At 38.2% G+C, this 14,729-nt stretch overlaps 1 protein-coding gene across 1 annotated transcript; it reads left to right on the plus strand.

Moving 5' to 3' along the window:
* The first annotated feature begins 848 nt into the window (after nt 1–848).
* Nucleotides 849–14,395, plus strand: LOC126974366 (programmed cell death 6-interacting protein). Its single transcript, XM_050821831.1, has 14 exons — nt 849–1,126; nt 1,219–1,337; nt 1,434–1,561; nt 2,233–2,386; nt 3,253–3,377; nt 4,132–4,233; nt 5,491–5,819; nt 6,289–6,466; nt 7,325–7,519; nt 8,638–8,760; nt 10,240–10,602; nt 11,116–11,256; nt 11,997–12,093; nt 13,239–14,395. Exons 1-14 carry the CDS (start codon nt 933–935, stop codon nt 13,439–13,441), a joined length of 2,451 nt encoding a protein of 816 aa, XP_050677788.1. The 5' UTR covers nt 849–932; the 3' UTR covers nt 13,442–14,395.
* Nucleotides 14,396–14,729: the final 334 nt, after the last annotated feature.

Below are 14,729 nucleotides of genomic sequence, written 5' to 3' on the forward strand. Positions count from 1 at the left end.
ATCCGCATTTTTAAAATGATTTATTATTCAAAATCGGATGAGAGTAGCTGGTGTACGCCGATGATATTAAAACTTTCCGTAAAATAAATCGAATAGAAGACTGCTTATTATACATGCGGTAGAAAATGCGAAGAGAACCCACATATCTACTCAATGTCATAGAATCAAGCCCATCGCAAATGACTTGATCGTAGATGATTCGAAGAACAATAACATTGAGGAGCAGTGCAATCACTTTAGTATAGCCAACCGAAGGCTCACTCAGCATATGTCGAGCCGTCTGATGTGCGTCTGAAGGCTCGAAACTGATTTTCAGTGGGCACCATGTTTCGCAGCACGGACAGCGACTACGGTATACAAATACAACCTACATCTACAATTTAAAATAGGTATTACTATACTAAAAGTGAATTAATAAAATATAACACTATTATGATGTTTATTATTTTACTTAATTATAATTATAATTATACTTAATAATTAATCAATGGCTTATTGTTGAAAGTCAATTCATCTCAGCAATACTCTTTTGAAGGATTGGAAGTATGATTGTAGAGTATTTTAGTTCGCTGATGTTTTCATCCTTACATTCTACCCTTAGTCTTCTAGTCGTCTCTAGAATAGTTAATTAATTATTCTTAGAATAGTTAATTAATTATTCTTAGAATAGTTAATTAGAATTTGTCAATATTCTAAGCATTCTACCTCATTGATCCAAGCCATGCTTTCGGCGAGGCTGTTTAGTCTGACATTTGCATAGCAAAACTTTGAACGGTTGTATGACCATTGCCTCGATCGGACGGGACAAATAGATTAAAAAAGTTAACAATAATGACTTTGATTTATTATTTGTCATTAAGTCACACTCAAAGTCAAAACAATTCTAACTTGTTAGGTACTCTAAATGTTTTTTTTGCAATTCAGGCACAGAAATGGCTGAATTGCTAGTTGTTCCGTTTAAAAAGTCCTCGGACGTAGATATCGTGAAACCGTTAAAAAACTTGATACAGTCCACATACAATGAAGGAGCTGAAGATATTGGAGATGCCATTACCGAACTTAGCCGCCTGCGCACAAATGCTATTTGGAAAGTGTTCGAGAAGTCATCTCTTGACGATCTCTACAGGTAATGACTCATTTGTTGTTGAATCACCACGTTAACTTAACAAACTAGGATAGATTAAAAGATTGACAAAATGAACTCATTTAAACTTGCAGCTACTATGATCAGTTGGTCTCCCTGGAAAGTAAGATACCACCGCAAGAGGTTCAGATTCCTTTCAAGTGGAAAGATGCTTTTGATAGAGGGTCAATATTTGGAGGTCGGATGAGTCTAAGTAAGATTTTTAAAAGTATTACACTATTATATAATTTCTTAGGTATTAATAAATGGCTTCTAATCTAATAAATTCTTTCTACCCTTATACTTGAAGCTATCAGCTCACTGGCATATGAGCGCATTTGTATCCTGTTTAATATTGGAGCAATGCAAAGTGCCATAGCAGCTCAGCAAACACTGGATACAGAGGAGTCATTGAAACTTGCTGCTAAAATGCTTCAGGTATGTATTCTATCATATTTATTTATTTATTTATTTTCATGTAATCGACAGGGTCACAATTTATATACAATATTATAATATAAAGTAGAAAAATAAGGCCAAAACTGATTACAGTATATAGGTATTAAACAAAAGAAGTAACATTTTATGATTTAAACAAGCCAGAATAAGATAACAAAATATTTACAATTACTATAATAAGCCACTTAGAAAATAAACTTTACAAAATAAGGTTACAGGAGTGTGTGTGCATGTATTTGAGGGTGTATGTAGTATGTGTGTGTGTGGATAATCATTGCAGTCGATGTATATTTCTTATTTCTTTTTTTAGCTGTACTTTGGACAAGCAAAACATATCTAAATTAAAATAAGCTTTATTGTAGGTGAGATCCAGAAATTGTAGAACAGAGTATACTTAATGATAATAATTTAAAGATACTTCAGACTCTTACTGTCAACTGTACGGAATAGATATTCAGTTGATGGGTACTCAAAATATATATTTTATTAATTTGATGCCAATATTTCGATCCTGTTCATGTCATTGGCGGAGCTGCAATAGTACCTGTCATTATAACAATGTTAAAGTTCTGCGATGATAAAAGTTTAAAAACATATCTTAATTATTGTTTGGAGATATGATGTGATTGTTACAAATATTTGTTTGACAGCAAGCAGCAGGTATATTTGCCTATCTGAAAGGCAATGTAATGTTGGCTGTGCACCAGGAGACCACACCAGACCTCAACCCAGAAACATTGAACACAATCTCGCAGCTTATGCTTGCTCAGGCTCAGGAAGTGATAGCTTACAAATGTATGAGAGGTATGTCACATTGTCTTATAGGATCTAGATTCAATTTAAAAGACAATTCAGTAATAATAATTATTACCATCACAATCACACTAATTATTTAGCCCCAAACTAAGCATGATCTGCACTTTGGGTGCCAGACAAGGATATATAATTAATACAATATAAACACAGTGGATCACCGGTCATCTAAAAATAATATTACGAGATTGTTAGGTGCCAAATGATTAATATTCTTCTTTTTTTTTTTCTTCCTTTCAAATCCGTATTTCGTATCTTGATTTTATAAGTTTTGCTTTATTTTATATAATTGTTTTCTTGGTGTCACGGAAGCAAGGACTGTGCATGTTGTGACACCTTAATTTGTTGTACATACAACTAATTATTTGTTAATATTTGATATATTTTAAGCGTATTAGAAGGTAACAACTACTGGTTGTCCTATTAATAAATAAATAAATTCCTAATGAATCGCTCCATCTTTTAGTGAAAACCATATTTAAACTAGTTCAGTAGTTCTTAATTTTATCACAAACAGATATAGTGGGGACTTGTTTTATAAAGTAGTAAAGTTTGTGGTTTGTCTTTTTTGTTGTGGTAAAGTTGCAAAGAAAATTCATATTCATTTTAAATTAGTATACTTTATACATTAACACATTCACTGCCCACCGCTCGGATGCGAGTGACGATCGTACTTTGAGGCGAGTCAACATTGCTTTGCGCTGCCACTCTTTTGATATAGTCAACTTCAGAAAACGAGTATAAAATTTTTTGTTTAAAGTTTTGATCTCCAGCTATTATTTTTATTTATTTTGTAGGCAGTGAATTTTTAAATTTTAAATGAACTATCTTTGTTGTATGTAAATCAATAATTGCAGATGAAATGAAAGAGAGCATGGTAGCAAAGGTTTGTGCTCAGTGTGAGGAGCTGTACACAGATGCTCTTCGCTCCATGCAGAACCAGCTCCACAAACACCTCTGGGAACGAGACTGGATACCCGCAGTAAGTATCCATGAGTGCCACAGAGGAAGTCCACAGGCTGCTAGCTGTGTTGAGCTGATGTCCCTCAATCATCTGATTTGATGGTAGCCGATTAAGCCTTAACTGGATAATATCGGAATTAATAGGTTTACTTAATATGTATTATTAAGGTTACCTTAAATCCTTATTAAGGTGATGGTCCTGACCTTGGGGCAGGGGGATGAGCAATCTGGTCTAAGTTGCCTTTTAACTCTAAAAGCATGACTTCCACAATTTATTACATTGAAGAAAGTCAATGTTCTAAAGCTATTATTAGCTTTATGGGTAAATGTAAACACTTCTATAATAAAGTCCCAGCCACTGTTCAGGCATTATCTATGAATAAATTTAAATGTTTTATTAAAAAATGGCTCTGTTGTAAATCCTACTACTCCACAGCTGAATATCTAAGTGATCGGACAGCCTGGGACTAGATTATGATTATTTTATAGCAATAGCAATAACAGTACAATATTGTATATTTAATTAAAAAGAGCGCAAAAAAGAATGCTGGGAGAGTTTCTTGCGCCGCTTCTTCTCTCTCAGAGCGCCATTTGTTTCCGAAGCGGTAGTAGTATCTAGTATATTAGAAATGACATCAAAAAGAATTCTGAAGGAATCAATTTTGAGAAAATTAATGCTTTTTATGCCTTTTAAAGAATTTAATGTTTTTTATTTGATTTTGAACATGTTTTCACTATTATTCCGATGCTCGATGATCGTGTGCCCCCGACAGGTGAGCAGTAAGCAGACCTTGTTCCGCGGCGCCACGCACTACTACCAGGCGCAGGTGTGCCGCGCCGGGAAGGCGGTAGGGGAGGAGATCGCCCGTCTACAGGTGACCAACGCTAGGGACCTCAACAAAACACCTTTGAAGTGACAGTGCGCTCTGACATTTAAGCTTCCTATGTCACATCTGTGTGGTGTGACATTCAGCTGTCAATCTACTCAACCCCTCCAAAAAGACATATTTTACTGTAATAAAACTAAATAGCTTGTGGACAAACTCTTCTCACATATAGTATGTATAAACTTGTAATAAAACCTCCTTAGATTAAGGAATGGTGTCCACTGCGAGTGCTGCTCCAAGTAGATACCGCTGGCGTAGTCGCAAAGTGCGAACGCGAGAGGTCGCGGGTTCGAGTCCCGCATTGTTCATAAATTTTGTTTTCAAATTTAATATGTGTAATTAATAATTTACTTTATCAAACTGCAACCAGTTGTATACCTACTATATGAGCCTTCAGGGCCTTCCTACAGAAATACGAATGAAGATTTACAGCAAATTAGTTTGTTTTTGAACCTCTTGAGCGATGGTTACGCACTGTGATGATTAGTTTTTGATGAATAGTGATGATTCTCCAAGTATAGTCAAACTCCAATACTTGTACTAAATCACTTATTGAACGTCAAAAACAAATAGACTGTCCCAGACCTGAGAAGAACAAGAAACTCAGTGGGCTTTTTTATATAAAAATATGGATTACAATGTAATATCGTGGGTACAATAAATATTTAAAATTAAAGAGCCTGAAGGTGTCCGCTCATTCCTAGTCTGAGGTTAAGCAAATTATTTATGTTATAATAACCTTTCCCACACAAACGTTTTTTTAAATTTCGTAACACATTTATTTTCTACATTTTCTGCGATCATTTTGTAACACATATACACACAGTATACACATCGCCTAATAAAAGAACTTAACTGAACCGAGTAGCAGGCATAACAAGTTTATTATTGTACCGCGATTGTATCATTCTCAATCTAATATATAAAATTCTCATGTCACGCTGTTTGTAGTTAAACTCCTTCGAAACGGCTTGACCGATTCTCATGAAATTTTGAGTGCATAGTGGGTAGGTCTGAGAATCGGACATCATCTTTTTCATCCCCCTAAATGTTAAGGGTGGTCCACGCCAATTTTTTTGACATTTTTTTTAAATTTGTTTTATTATGAGTCAGCATTAAAAAATACATACAACTTCAAAATTTTCACCCATCTACGATGAACAGTTACAATATCGGCAATACAACGTTTGCTGGGTCTATAATATTCCCGGATGAGTTTGATGTGTACATGTGAGTCGCGTGCAGCTGGCGGTGGAGTTTCTGAAGGGCAGCTCAGGTGGCAAGCTGCTGGACCTGGCGACGAAGGCTGCTCGGCAGCTGGCCGCCGCCGTCAAGGACAACGACTTCATCTACCACGAGCGCATCCCCGACGCTCGCGCGCTGGAGCCCGTGGCACGCGCTGCCGTGGCGCAGGTGCTGCCGCCGCCGGAGCGCTGGGCCTCCGCCCGCGACCTGTTCGCCAAGCTGATGCCGGCGCCCGTCCAGCAGGCCTTGCAGGCCAGCGCCGCGCGGAAGGCCGAGATGGTCAACACAGAGATCAACAAGCTGCGAGACGCCACGCAGCTGCTCAACAGGTCAGCCTCATGCACGGCTCATCCACCCGCAGCACTGCTGGTGCTTCTGGCCGATATATGTATATATTACGCAAAACAAATATTTAAATATGATATTTCATATTTGTATACCTATTAAAATATAACACAATCAGGCATTACACTAAAACACAGAAAATTCAGACATTCATTACACTCATACAAAATAATTGTAATATTAATTATTTTATGACAGAGCCGCGGTATACGCATAGTACTCGTACCGCGACCAAATAATCTGAAATTCTGCGGGTAGGTAAAAATATTTTTCATATATATAAAAATATATATCATATAACCTAAACAAAATACTTGGATAACATTCGATTTTTACCATTGAAAGCTCATATCAGTGTTTGTGTAACTGTACTGTGTACTGACTGGTACTGTAGCTAACTGAAGGTACTGTACCCAAATTACCTTCACATTCTCATACGCTAAACATCGGCAGCATCCTGGCGTCGCTGAGCCTGCCGGCGTGCGTGGAGAATGAGAGTGGAGTGGGGCTGCCCGAGTCCATCCGCGTGAAGGCGCGGGAGCTTCGCGAGGCTGGCGGCACTGCGGCGCTTCAGAGGCTTATGGCGGAGCTACCGGAGCTGCTGCAGCGCAACCGGGACATCCTGGACGAGGTATACCGATATTTGTAAACCTCTAGCGATCATTTACAATGACTTTATAATAAAATTAGAACCTTTTCTTTGTAGATATATCTTCATGAAATTCATTGTTTTTTTTTAGGAACCATGAGGCTTTCGATAGATTTCCATGGATGCCATTTTGGGCTCTGTATTATTGTAAAAAAAAACAATGAACTTTATGAAGAACTTAAATTTAAAGCAATAAAGGAAGAAATCAAATAGTATACTTCAAACAACAAAGATCGCCTAGCAATTCACCCATTAGCAGCGGAGTTACTAACTTTAAAGCATCCAAAGAGACTCAAGGGAAGTAGCATAGTCGAATTGGACTTAAAGGAAAGGGACGAAAGGTCGAATGACCGCTCTTCCCTAAAAATCCTGGATGTCGAACACATCTGCTCAAAGTTTGGGCACTGGTTGCAGATATAATACAAAAAAAAAGATATATCTCTAAATGTGAATTCTGCTTCTTAATATCCGAAAGCATGTATCGAAGGCTCGGCTAATACAAATAGGGTTACTTCAGGGACAGGGGCGTGCAATCCATATAGAGAATAGGGTATATACATGTTATAATTAGTATTTTTTTTAACATTTTTATTATTGAAAATAGTTTTTTCTTATTCAGCCTTTAGCTATTATAGTGAATTTCATTTTTACCGCCATCTAGCGGTAAAGACACGCAGTTACTGGTCAAGGAATTCTTGGGAACATTATGTCTAATGTAGGTATAAATAAAAAATAAAAAAAATCCTTTTACTGCAGGTCAGGGACCCATATAAAACAGGTTTACATGTACAAGTAGATAGCCAGAATATTTTAAAATTAAAATATATATAATGTGTGCAGGCGACGCGCATGTTACGCGAGGAGGCGGAGGCGGACGCGGCGCTGCGGGCCCAGTTCGGAGCGCGGTGGTCGCGCACGCCGTCCGACACACTCACCGAGTCGTTCCGAGCCAACGCGGCCAAGTACGCGCAGATCATCGACAACGCCGTGCGGGCCGATGCCATCGTGCGCGACAAGTTCAACACCCACAAAGAGGTTACCATTTACTCTCACATATACCGTTACAGTGTATATCTGACTTATTAAATAAAAATGTTAATATTGAAAAAAGACGGGAAATCGCTGATTTAATATTTTTCATGAAGATAACTTCCTGATTTTTTTTTACTGCCCAGAACTTTTATGCTTAATTAGACTCAGAACCCCGTCTAGACCGCTTAGGTTCAACCCACTTTTATATCTTCCTCTTACTAGTACCTAACTAAGTCTAGTTAAGCCGGCGTCTTTTAAGTAACAGTATTAAGGTGCTATGTTTAAAGTAGTAATGTAATAACACTGAATCTTTACTTATGTATTAACTGAATAATGTATATTAGTAGTATACTTTAGTGTTTATTCGTATTAGCGAATTTAATTATTCTGTCACTACAGGTGGAGACGGAAACCTATAATTGACTCACAGTTATCTAAATTAGCTAATTATAAGATAGCTAATAGCTGTTGGTCTTCCTAATAAATAAATAAATAAAATTATGTGAGTGGCGCACATCCACACGGTTTGATATTGTCCTTCGTTAATCGTGCGAAGACGGCAATTCAACATGGCTGGGGTAATGCCGTGTATATATCAAATGATCGAGGGTCAGATGACACTCAGTAGACAACAATTAATCAGCGATCAATTCAAATAATACGACATCAGGATGTGTATAATGATTACTGAATGCTTTATAATTTTTTATCTTCACCCATGCTTTAAATCCTCGATTAAAGATTCTAAAACAGTTGGCAATAATGCCAACATTAAAACACCCAATTTCCTAATAACCACTACATCATCCAAACGAGTGTTGTAATTAAATTCAGTACAACATTATCTCATCCGTTTTCATTACAACACTTGTTTGGGTGATGGACTAGCTTTTTTAGTGTTAGCAGTTAGCTAACTTGCTGCTTAACAGCTGCTTCAGAATCTTTTACCATATTATGGGTTATTGTGGTATTATCAAATTATGGGTGTAGATAAAGTCTTTTATGCAACTGTTAATAATTAGGTATCAAAACACTCATGTGATACTATTGTCGCATAAAGCCACATTCGTGTTTTATTACCCCTTATTACACAACAGTTGCATAAATAACTATTATTGTAGAGTATCGAGCTGCTGAGCCGGAGCGAGGGTGAGATCGACGCGGGCGTGCCGCACGCGACACTCGTCGCCGGTAGCGACGCCGCGGCCGATGCGGTGGCGACGCTTCGCGCGCTGATGACGGAGGTGAGTCTTACATCCAGGGTGGGTGAGGATAGATTGTTTTGAAGTTATACTTATAAGTTTCGCGTCAAAGAAGTATCTTTAGACGCGAAAAAATGATAAGAGTGAAATTTTAAGATGCGCGCGCATCACTGTAACACAAAAGTAAAAGGGGTAAAGTTGGTTCCTAAAATTTTCTGACGTTTGCGACAGGCAAAGGGTTCAAGCCCGTACAGCCGTATTCGTTATTTAATAATTAATTGTCAAAGCCATCTTTGCAAGATTCTTACAATATTGTTCTTTCTAGAAACGTAGAATAGCTGGAGTAATAAATAATTTTAAGGATTTTTGCTTTGTTACGCCAAAGAAGTATAACTTTTTGTGTGTATATATAAGTACACACACTTTTTTATATATTTAAATAAGGATCAAATAGTTTAATACAACTATTGTAATAATTATGAGTGAATAAAAACCTTTAGTTCCCTGTGTTATGTACTGGTTATGGCGCATTTGTATACATAAATTATACGTGTAAGAAAGTGAATTTTATAAAGTATAAAAAATATGTATAGATATGCTTATATCTTACACGAAAGTATGTTACTCATTTAAATTTATCAATTTTGTTTTTAAGGTTTCTTTTGAATTTATTTATGGAGTTACAAAACATATATCAATATGATTAAAGTAGTTATCATAAAATTGACAGGCACGTCTTATGAAACAATTGTGGGTAAAACAAGTTCTATTGATTGGAATTGAGAAAAATTTTTTTGATTGTCACGTTCACATACGAGGTATCTTAAGGCCCGGTATCCACAAAAGCGGAGAGGAGATGTGAGCTGTGTTTATAGCAACGTTTTTGGCTGAGCGAGGCACGGGGAGGAGTAAACGGGGAAAAGGGCGCGCCAACGCGGGCCACGCGTCTTTCGCATACTCGCATCTCCGCTTCGCCGCGCTGTTTGATCGTTTAACGCGGCGTCTATAGACAAATTTGACATTTCCCCTTCTCTCGGCTTGATCTATTTCCATATACAAATAAACTAATTTTTAATGTAAGAATTATTTATTTTAGTAGTAATTTGCAGCGTTTAATATATCTGGCGGGGTGCTGTCAAAACTTGAATCGCTAATTTTTTGTGAACAAAACAATGAAAATATTGAAGCAAATATGGTGGAGATTCGAATAATCTACTTTTTTTACAGTGGGCGACGTTTTGGTAGGGTAAACGAAAATGTTCTTTATTTTGGATTTCATCCAGGTACCACGCATCGAGATGTGGCTGCCTGTTGAATCTTTGCGCAGGAAGGGATCGAAAAAAAAGGAGTGTTGTAATGAAATTCAATACAACATTACAACACTCGTTCGGATATGTAATGGTTATTATTACATCGGGTCATTTAATGTTAGCAAGAAGCTAACTGTTTCAGAATCTTTAATTTAAAGCATTTAAGTAGCTAAACTTATTGTTGTAAACGAGCGTTATGCGGTGTGTGCAGGTGGAGGCGATGAAGAGCGAGCGCGACGCCATCGAGAGCGAGCTGAAGGACTGCACGGTGGACTTGCGGGAGCGGTTCCTGTCGGCCCTGGCGGCGGACGGCGCGCTGGACGAGCCGGCGTTGTCGGCGGGGGCTCTGGGCGCGGCCCTGGGCCCGCTGCAGCGCCGCGCCGCCGCCACGTTGGCCGCACAGGAGCGCCTGGCCGAGCGCCTGCGGGCCGCACACGCCGCGCTCGTGGCAGCTCGTGGCGGAGCCAGCGGCCGGGACGAGGCGCTGGGCCGCCTGCAAGCCGCCGCCGACGCCTACCGCGACCTCACCGCCAATCTGCAGGAGGGCGTCAAGTTCTACAACGACCTGACGCAGGTGACCTACCTTTGCAATAGTTTTTTTTTTTTCAATTATAATACGAGACGAATCGCGCGGGACGTTCAAGGTGATTGTAATTGATCCGCACTGCATTGCAATGGGCATTACGATGCAGTGCTGCTCAAGAATCTTGAAAAACCCGAAAATTCTGAGCGGCACTTCAATTGCGCCCGTCACCTTAAGACATGAGACGTATTATTTATGCAAAACATGTTTGTTTTTCTTAAGTATGTTGAAAAGTATGTATGTAACTCGTGAGTAACTTGCTCACTAGACATTCGGCTGAGGTCCGCCCTCGCCTGCGTCTTCGGCTGCAATCTACGACCCCGTGTATAGGTTATGAGCAACTTATCTCACTCGCATCATAATGTACTATTATCATATAGACATATACTTACGTTTCTACTATCTATAAACGTCTTATAATGAATAAGGCGGTCAATATAATATAGATATTATGACGACTGTGGGCAAGTGAAATTCCAAACAACGTAACATTTCACTTTGCAGCTGCTGGTGGCGTTCCAGAACAAGGTGTCCGATTTCTGCTTCGCTCGTAAGACGGAGAAGGAAGAGCTCCTGAAGGACCTCACGCAGGAGGCGTCCCGCGCCGGCCCGCCGAGGCCCGCGCCCGAGCCCCCACAACAAGAGGTACGTCCCTCCCTTGTCCTGACGCACGTGGGGCACATGTACTCCTTATCAACGACAAGCCTGTCTCACTCCCCGTGTAGGGAAGTCCCCGTGTAGTGTAGGGGATCAAAATCGTAAGAATACAAGGCGGCCTCTACAAAGTAGGCCAGCCAGTAGAGACTCAAGCGACAACGTACGAGCGAGTTATGTCCATATACTTCACCGGTCCGACCGATCTTTTAAAAATGGAGAAACAAAAAATAAGCAAAGCATGTTAAAGATCATTGCGATCCATAATTAAATTTTTTAAGATTCCTAAAGACCCTGAAATAATCAAATTTAAAGTGCTTATTATTATAATTAAATTACAATTCATGATAGCTATCTATTCATTTCCTATACTAAGTAGGTTTGACTATGTTATGATCTTCCAACGCATACATTTCTATCTGCATCTAACAGTTTCACAACGAAAGAATATTATTTTGAAAAATTTAAGAAATTTTTAAAAGATGACCTTATACTAGGTTGATAAGTTTTGGATAAATGAGGCAACCCTGTTGTCGTCAGAATAGTTAAGAGTCACGCGATAGAAAGAGAAGCAATTAAAAATGTAGATTAATAGCGCTGTGCGATCTGAATTACACCTTATTGTATGGCCGCAAGGGTCCCTATTTCTTTAATTGATTTTCCAGAGTGAGACTTCTGTACTTGTGATATTATATATATTGTTTGTCAACGCTGAGTGTTATTGCTCGTAGAGTCCGGCCGTCAAGAAGGAGGTGCCCCCTCGACCGCCGCCGCCAACCGCGGGCCCTCCCGCCGCCGCCGCACTGCCCTATCCAACACAACCACAAGGTACATTATATGATTCTGTAAAATTACATATAAGAGAATGATATTATCTTATATCAGACCGAGCAATTCTTAACTATATATATTATATATAATCTGAATCTTGGAAACGGCTCCATCAATATTTATTTGGTGTATAGGGCACCACTTGGTAATAAATCGATCTAGCTAGGTTTCAATTAAAAAAAAATGTAGTTTTATCCGTGTTTTAATGAGAAACAGCTACAATAACATTAGAACACAAAGGTAAATTTCACCACTATGCACAAGACTATAATAGCTCAGATGGGAACATTGGGTGATCGGAAAAGCAGTGGAAGGATCCTCAGCGACCAGGGGGTTCGAATCCAGATGTCTTATTAGTTTTTTTTATTCAAGTTTTGTATCTTCTTAAAAATCCGAGCAAGTCTCGGTCGTTTAGGTACTGAAGACTGAATAACGTTTAGTATATATATAATATATACTAGCGAACCCGACAGACGTCCTGTAAACACGTCTTAAGTTTGAAAAATCAGTCCAGCTGTTAGGAGAGGATAGGCAGGACTATTATCTATGGACTGAATTGAGTATCTTAACCATTCTCAAATTCACTGGAACACAAAAAAAACCATCAAAATCGATCCAACCGTTTAGGAGGGAGTTCAATTGTGAATCTAAGCCATTCTCGAATCCACTTGAACACTCACTAAAAATTCATTCTAATCGGTCCAGTCGTTTGAGAGGAGGTCAACACACGTACAGAAGAATTGTATATATAAAGATACATATAACAACTAGCTGATCAGACAGGCGTTGTTCTGTAGATAATAAAAAATAACTGTTTTATAGGAATTTGCCAATAATATTTCAAAACATCAAGAATTATTCCGTAAAAAATGCTCCCTGTTGTTATAATGAAATTGGTTCACAGTGGAACTGTCAAACCGTGCGTCACTAAAACAAATATTGAAAAAAATAATAATTATGAGTCCGAACTCCCAAATCGAAATAAAAACTATCCTATCTCTCAAGTTGGACTAAACTGCACTCCATGAAGTAATCCCCATTAAAATCCGTTCGTTAGTTTAGGAGTCCATCGCGGACAATCAACGTGACACGTAAGTTATATATTATATTAAGATATGAACAGCCACGGCAATGTTCCACAGGCATGCCGCTGCCGTACGGCGTGGCGGGCGCTCCATACCCGTCGTACGCGCCCGTGCCCGCGCTGTACAACCCGTACGCCACGCTGCCGTACCCGCACCATGTGCGCGCGCCACTGCCGCCCTCCTACCAGCCCTACCAGTACCCCGCGCAGCCCGGATACCCGCCGCCGCCCGCGCCCGGCTACCACCCGCCCTACCAGTAGCACTACCTGCACACTTCATGCAACGATTACAACAGCTTTTACATTACATATGCATTTATGTAAAAATACTATTTATGCAACTGTTGCAATAAGGGGTATTAAAACACAGAATTTGATAATAGTACCTATCACATGAATGTTTTAATACCTAATTATCAACAGTTGCATTCAAGACTTTATCTACACCCATAATATGAATCCTCTATAAAAGATTCTGGAACAGTTAGCTTGCTAACATTAAAAAAGCCATTCCTAGTAGCCCTTACATCATCCAAACGAGTGTTGTAATATTGTACTGAATTTGATTACAACACTCGTTTGGATGATGTAATGGGTAATTAGGACACTGGTTGTTTTGATGTTGGCAATAAGCTAACTGTTTTAGAATCTTTAACAGAGGATTTAAAGCATGGGTGTAGATAAAATGCTTTAATGGTTACAATAATACCTACTGATATGTAAAATCATCTCTTAATATGATTCTCAGCACTATTTGTATATAAATATAAAATTAATTGTGATAATTTATTACCAATAAAATTTTTTACTTTCTTATATCATTCTAGTAAGTATATATGGTATGGGCGATATATAATTAGATATATATAAAAATGTGAAATAGATGAAACAGTAGACGTAAATGGTGCAAACTGATACAGGTGACTATTGGTCGTTGTAGGCTCAAATACTGAATATGGAGGTACATTATGATGTAGGTTATTAAATTTTATTGTTGAAACAAACTCTTTAATTATTCACTTATGATTTTTAATGTAATAAAATGTTTATATATTTAGAATTAAATGTTTAAACCAAATTATAGCAAATAAGACAATAAGTCTTAGCAGATTTATAATAATCACCAGCACCTCATCGTTGATCACAATAATTGTTATCAGTGTCAATAGTAAGAGTGCTAAGCTATTAATATATTATTATAATTTTGTCAATCCATTGGTGTTTTACTTGTAATCCACGCACATTACAATTTAAGTGAATTCACAGATTGCAATATTTATCATTATGTTAATTGTATATGAGTCATCTCACTAGATGTTGAATGTTCTTGATATTAGCGTCCTATCCAATTCTGTTGAGATTACCAATTATAAAAGTGTACTAAAATATGCATCTCATATTTGGTCTTGTCAGTGCACATGCAACATACCTGAGAAATAATAATTATAATTACATAAAGTTCCTAAAACTTTATATTTCAAAACATAGCCATTATTATTACAGGATAATACAATACAAATTTGGGTTTTTCAAGAATCCTGAAAGTCAC

Source organism: Leptidea sinapis, chromosome 32 (genome assembly GCF_905404315.1).
Source record: "Leptidea sinapis chromosome 32, ilLepSina1.1, whole genome shotgun sequence".
In the NCBI taxonomy this organism is placed as follows: Eukaryota; Metazoa; Arthropoda; class Insecta; order Lepidoptera; family Pieridae; genus Leptidea; species Leptidea sinapis.

Excerpts from the sequence above, each read along its gene's own strand:
- LOC126974366 (XM_050821831.1), top strand. The coding sequence starts at position 933 with ATGGCTGAATTGCTAGTTGTTCCGTTTAAAAAGTCCTCGGACGTAGAT. Across the intron at positions 7,520-8,637 it reads AGTTCAACACCCACAAAGAG|AGTATCGAGCTGCTGAGCCG; the intron begins GTTACCATTTAC and ends CTATTATTGTAG. Across the intron at positions 8,761-10,239 it reads TTCGCGCGCTGATGACGGAG|GTGGAGGCGATGAAGAGCGA; the intron begins GTGAGTCTTACA and ends CGGTGTGTGCAG.